We start from the raw sequence: 7160 nt of genomic DNA on the forward strand, positions 1-7160 counted from the left end.
CTAAAATGTAACTAAGTTAAGTTAAAATTATTTAACTTTTTAACTTTTTAACTTAACTTTTAACTTTTTAACTAGGTACTATCCAACCCTGCATTTGAAATATCTACTTATACGCATATGTATGTATATATATATATAATACACACACACTCACACGCAACACACACACACATGGTGTCCCTATTAAGTGGCCACCCCTTTTTATCTCATAAACTAATAGAAATAGACCTAATAAATATAATATCAAATTAAGCGGCTCTGATTAAACTATATTGTAACCACAGTGATCACTTAGGAATATTATTTATGTTAGAGAGCGGAAAGACATGATTGATTTTTGCTTGGTAAAATGACAATTTTAATATATATATATTAGGGTGGGCCGAAAAAAAATTTTTTTGAAAATCGATTAATACCCTTCAAAAATTAGCTATGAATCTCAATATGGTCCGAGTAAAATTTCATCGAAATCGATTAATATCTTCAGATTGCTTCTTGCAATTGGTAAGTTTATGCATTTCTTTAGATAGATTTCATAGATATGTTAAAATTCGAAAAAATATTTCAATACAGTTTGGTATTACCTGTTTTTTTTTTTGGTCGCTGAACACGAATTTGAGGTCAGAAATATACATTTAAAAATGACGGATCCAAAATATATTCTTAAATAATACATTAATGTTTCTAGAAAAATATGATAGATACGAAAAATGTTTTAAATAAAAATTGTATGGTTTGGAGGGAGACCTAAGAAAGTATCATTGATTTTATTTTGAGTGGCGTCATTAAGATCAGATAAAGATCACATCAATTTTCCTAAATGGAATTGTATTTTTTTTTATATATATAGTACGATTCCTCTAATTATTCTGCATGTAAAAATATTAAGATAAATTTATCGAAAAATCAATATTTTACAAGATATTTTGTACTTTATCATATTTCGGTATATGATATAAAATGTCTTGTAAATTATTGATTTCTTGATAATGGTACCTAATATTTTTAGACACATAATAATCAAATGAATCGATTGGTGTAAAGAAACCATACAGTTGCTTTAAAAAAAAAATGTAATTTGCATGAAATGCACAAACCTACTAATTTCAAAGTTGAGTCTAATATACATATGTATATATGTATATTTAATTTTATCATAATTGAATAATTTATATATTTAATAATTTAGTTTTCTTTTTTTCAGCTACTTTTAGTAACTTGAAGAAATCAGAATTTTTCAAGGATTTTTCAACTTCCAAGCCTGAAACTTCTATTGCAACACTTTCAAGCAGAACCAACACTGTCCTCGTAAATCCAAAACAGGTACTACTGTTTTTATATTTTATAAAATATTAAAATATAAATTTAAGAAAATAAATATTTTGCAAAATATGTTACCCAAGATTAGTAATATGATTTTATAAGAAATAAATTTAATAAAATTTAAAGCAAATAGTTAAATAAAATTTTAAATAATGGATTAATGTTTTTAGAAAGGTAATCCGTTACTGAAGTTTATAACAAACATACTGTGGGAATATTCCGACATTGTGCCAGATTATGTAATGGGAAAAACTACATGTGCTCTTTTCTTATCAATTCGTTATCATCAATTGAATCCTGATTATATTCATGAAAGACTTAAGTTGTTGGGTAATGCTTATAACTTGCGAGTGCTCTTGGTACAGGTATGTAACTGCAATTTATATGTTATTATTTATTGTTTTATAAAATATAGTTGACTCTTGTTATAATTCTTTATATACTAATTATGATTAGGGAATTAACAAGGAAACCTTGCGAAGTGTCAAATTCTGATTTTAATAAAACTTAGTACACTTTGAGGTCACATAAATAAATGAATTTAGAAGTTATCAGTTGGTGCTAAAAAACGGTTTACAGATGAATCCATCCCTTATATGTAAATTAATTCTTTTTTTCTTTCGTTATATTTCGAAAACTATTCAAGATATCAAAAAATGTTGTATACAAAAGTTTTACAGTAAAATTGTCTTTATTCATTAACGTTAATAATATTTTTTAAAATAAATATATTTTAAAAATTTTTTGAAAATTATTTAAAAAAAATTTCTGTTAACGTAAATGAATAGAGGTAATTTTACAATAAAACTTTTGTATAAAACATTTTTTGATATCTTGAATAGTTTTCGAGATATAACAAGAAAAATAATTAATTTACATATAAGGGGTGGTTTCATCCCTTTAAACCGTTTTTTAGCACCAACTGATAATTTTTAAATTCATCTATTCATGTGACCTCAAAGTATATCAAGTTTCATTAAAATCCGAATTTGACTCTTCGCGAGGTTTCCTTGTAAGTAACTTATAATAAAGTTACAGTTAGAGTTACTTTTTTTAGTACCTGTAATTTGTTTAAATATTTTTTTTTCCTTTATAATTTAAACTTATATTTTTATGATAATTAATAATTAATTTAGTATTTAGTAGTTAATAGTTACTTAATATAAAAATGATACTCCTTTAATTTTTAATTATATGAGTCAGATAGAGATATTATTATTTTACTTAATATAGTTATGTAATATTTAACAGTAATTTTTATAATTATTTTATTTATCAAATTTCAGTTTGTAAACATATGAGGATTTAAGTGCTCAGTGAATAATCATTCTTATGAGTAAAATATATCTTTATTTTTGATAAATATTACAATCTGTAAATGTCTATAAATTAGTGTCTATTATAATGATTAAAAATTAATCTAGGGATCTTTTAGCATCTAAATTTATTATTGATCTTATAATTTTAATTCCAAGTATATATATTAATTTATTATAAATTATTAATTTTTTTAATTTTGTACATAGATAGTATTTTGTGCCAAAGAATTTTTTTATTGTAAAATTAATCGAGATATAAACAATTAAAAATTATACTATTTTATTCTTCAAAAATTCATAACTCTGTTACTAATAATGCTAGCTAACTTCTTTTTTTTTAATACACTAAAAATGATTTAGTTTACGGGAAAAAAATGAAGATTCCAGAAAGGTTTTGTTTTTCATTGTTTATTTAACAATAAACTTTTTAACAATTTTTTTAACAATCGGGGAGAGTCGAAAAATCTGAAAAATATTTTTTTATATACTTTCAGTTTTCGTACATTTTAGAAAAAAAACTCAAGAACATGTTTTGCCTCGTTTTTGAGAAAAAAATTTTTTTAGTTCTCGATGTGGGGAAAATCGATATTATATAATTATATTTTGTTGTATTATAATATAATTATAATGCATCAAAATACTTGATAATAATAATTATTATAATGCAAGATTATGTACTTACTGTACAGCAGACTATAATCAAAAAAATGCAAGCGAGAGGTCGAAATCGTCGAAATAAATGATAAAATCGTTTAGAGAGTTAAATATTGTAAAGTCGATTATATAAAATATTGCCTTTTCAATCAATACAAAACAGCGGCCGCGAACAACATACTAACAGTATGGTGAGAGTATTTTGTATGTTTGGCTGTTTTGTAAGAGTCGCACGCTGAGATTCGAAAGATTTTCCCCACATCAAGAACTAAAAAAATTTTTGTCTCGAAAACGAGGCAAAACACGTTCTCGAGTATTTTTACGTTTTTGAATATAAGATGTAGGAAAACTGAAAGTATATAAAAAATATTTTTTCAGATTTTTCGATTCTCTTCCCGATTGTTAAAAAAATTGTTAAAAAGTTTATTGTTAAATAAACAATGGAAAACAAAACTTTTCTGGAATCTTCATTTTTTTCCTGTAAACTAGAACATTTGTAGCGTATTTAAAAAAAAAGAAGTTAGCAAGCATTATTAGTAACAGAGTTATGAATTTTTAAAGAATAAAATAGTAAAATTTTTAACTGTTTATATCTCAATTAATTTTGCAATAAGAGATAGAATTTTGTGCTAAAGGATTTTTTATATAGGATATATGTATATATATATATCCTATTATATATATCCTATATATATGTAAAATATATATTGTATATAAGTATAAATTATATAAGTTAAATTTGCGACTGTACTCGCGAGCGAGGTGCAACTTCGTCGCCTTTTCATCGTTCCGATATAGACAGGGTTTGCTGAAATTAAATGATACTTCTGGAACAACTTTTGGAACAACCTCTGGAAATGTTCTCGCGAAAATTATTTATTAATACATGCGTAAGTTGGACGCCAGGCACGATAATAAGAGACCGGAAAAACACTTTTATCTTTTTCTTGTTTGTATGTCGGTTATCGATTATGTTATTCCGTCAATTCTTTGATTCTTTTCAGCTCTGTAAAATATTTCCTGTATAATATTCTTTTTGTATTTCTTTTCTACTTTCTTGTATGTCTTGTTGCAATTTATTTATGTTAATCCTTTTCTTTCAGCCAAATCTCTGTTCTTCTGCACCTATTATCGCTTGTACTGAACCGTTCCTCTACTAATTCCGCTAATTGTGAGCTATCGGCCTTCTGAGCCGTTGCTGTTTGCGGTGCTGCGAACGTATTCCGAGAATTAATTAATTTTATAGAGAAATAAATAATTCAATCTTTAAGATCGAATCTACGACGTTGTGTAACGAGTAATCTAGAAAAGAATGACACGCTTCCTCGTGCCTGGCGTCCAATTTATATGTGTATTAACTAATAATTTTTCTGAGGACATTTGTATCATTTAATTTCAGCGAATCTATTTATATCGGAGCAGCGAAGTCACTCGCGAATGTGATCGCAAATTTGGCATATACAAAGTACGTAAAGTTACAGGCTAATAATACTCTAAAATATGTCTTATCAAAAAGTTGTTTATGAGGATGTTTCATGTATTAGAAGGGCCTTTCTAACTATGTAAACAAAAGTCTTCCTCCGTTCTCCCTCTCTCTTAAAGGAGGCAAAGGATAACTTCAAAATTTCAAATAGAAATAAAAATCTCCTATAAAATGTTACATATTTGAATTTTACGAGAAAAAAATAAGTAAACTTTATCTGAAATATTTCTTTGGAAATTGCTTTTATCAAAAGTTATAAGCATTTAAAGTAGAGTCTATTCAAATTAATAATAAAAGCATAAATTAAATAAAAAATTTCAAAATTTTTCTGTTCTTTTTTATTTTATTAAATATTCGAACTATTATCCATTTACATTTAGACATTTATTAATTTTTTCTATAAAATTCTGTCATACTCTAAACAATATTTCTGGGGTCACACCAGCGCAAGCTTCACATATTCTTTGTTTTAAGTCTTCTTTCATCTATATCAAACAGAAAGTCATGTTTCAAGCATCTACGACGAAAGTATATATATACAGATATCCAAATATTTTAGTGTCAAATATAAAATGGGACACTTTGTATATATATATGTATATGTATATGTATATATGTATATACATGTATATACATATATGTATATACACAATGTATTTACAATGTATAATTTATCATATATATAAAGTAATATATTGTATAACATATATATATATATATATATATATATATGTAATTTATTATGTATATAAAGTAATGTAGCATGTAACCGAATGTTTAGTATAATAAATAAAATAATATAATAATGTTAGAAGTAAAGAATCTTGTACATAAAATAGCAATGCAAAAGATTACTTACTTATTTATAAAAAATGACATGTTTCAAATGAGTACATGCCTTTTTGCAATTTCTCTCTGAAGTGTATTCATCTCTTTTTGCAACATTTCAATTATGATATTGCAATTTCTTTTCGAATATATTTTACAGTTTACCAACTTCGAGTTGCACTCACGAAGTAGCCATTTGAAGAATGTCATTTTCAAAATGAAATTGTTATTAGATAGCGTCACGACACGAAGTATATAAAGAAAGTATATAAAGAAAAGTAAACTATAAAGTAACAATTTATTTTTTAATTAACTATAATTGTAACATGTTACTTTCCAATAATTTTTTTAATAACTTGTAACTATATAGTTATTTTTTGAGAGAAAAAATTATAACTGTAACTAATTACTTTTTCATTCTTGATTGTAATCAGGTATAATTATATGATTTATTTCTATCATTTGCATTTATAATTTATATTTTTTATGCTTGTATAAATTAGGAATTTTATAACATTGCATTTACATTAGAATTTTTTTATTTAATTAGATTGATGTCGCCGATCCTCATCATGCTTTAAAACATCTGACAAGGATTTCCATTTTGGCAGATATGACAATAATGTTAGCATGGAATGCAGAAGATGCAGGAAAAATTATTGAAACTTACAAAATATATGAAAGTAAACCCCCTGATGATATCATGGAACGCAGCGATACAGCCCCTCATCAAAAAGTAATTTATTATAAACTTGTTTTTTTATTATAAATACACTTGTATACTTATACACATACATGCGCGCGCGGTTTGTTCGTGTGATTTGCATTTTTTACACTCAAAATTTTTGTTTTCTCTTTCTCCAATGCTCAAATATACAATATATTTATCTCATTTCAAGCAAAATTTTTTGGTGATTTTAAACAACACGAACAAATTTATAAAGTTATTATTTTAAATGTTCTTATTTCAAATTTATGAAGATATTATAACAAAAGAGAAGAAGAGAATATACAATAAATGTTTATTACAGTTGGTTAATGCTTTAGCAACAATAAGATCTGTCAACAAAACCGATGCTACAACTCTTTTAACAACTTTTGGTACATTAGCTGACGTTGTAAGAGCACAACCCAATACTCTGGCCTTGTGTCCTGGATTCGGTTTACACAAAGCTCAAAAGCTTTACAAGGTTTTGCATGAATCTTTTTTACGTACAGTAAATCTTTATAAAACATAGGAAAATAGAATTTTTCAATAGATGTATATAGATGTATTAAAATGCTTTACAATTGTTGTATTAGAATAAAATAATTAAATAAAACCACAAAGGCATACACATACATACATAGATATTTATATAAATTATTAATATTATAAAGTAAAAAGTTTTTTTATAAATAAGTTACATATGATTTTTTATTATTTCTATACATTATATGTATATATAGAATTATAAATAATCTTAATTATAAATAAAACATGAAATTTATAAATTATTAGAAATATAATTTTTATTTTACATATCTAAATGTTAATATCTATATCTTATAAC

At 24.9% G+C, this 7160-nt stretch overlaps 1 protein-coding gene across 2 annotated transcripts in view; it reads left to right on the forward strand.

Moving 5' to 3' along the window:
- The window catches only part of LOC105461051 (DNA excision repair protein ERCC-1), an 8263-nt gene extending 1311 nt beyond the window's left edge, over positions 1–6952 (forward strand). For both annotated transcript variants that reach the window (XM_011707542.1, XM_011707541.1), the window contains exons 2-5: positions 1205–1323; positions 1494–1688; positions 6158–6343; positions 6639–6952. In XM_011707542.1, the coding sequence (XP_011705844.1) occupies positions 1205–1323; positions 1494–1688; positions 6158–6343; positions 6639–6845 (707 nt within the window). In that variant the 3' untranslated portion in view covers positions 6846–6952. The remainder of the gene's footprint in view (positions 1–1204; positions 1324–1493; positions 1689–6157; positions 6344–6638) is intronic.
- Positions 6953–7160: the final 208 nt, after the last annotated feature.

The sequence above is a fragment of the Wasmannia auropunctata genome, unplaced genomic scaffold (genome assembly GCF_000956235.1).
Source record: "Wasmannia auropunctata unplaced genomic scaffold, wasmannia.A_1.0 LD310116.1, whole genome shotgun sequence".
In the NCBI taxonomy this organism is placed as follows: domain Eukaryota; kingdom Metazoa; phylum Arthropoda; class Insecta; order Hymenoptera; family Formicidae; genus Wasmannia; species Wasmannia auropunctata.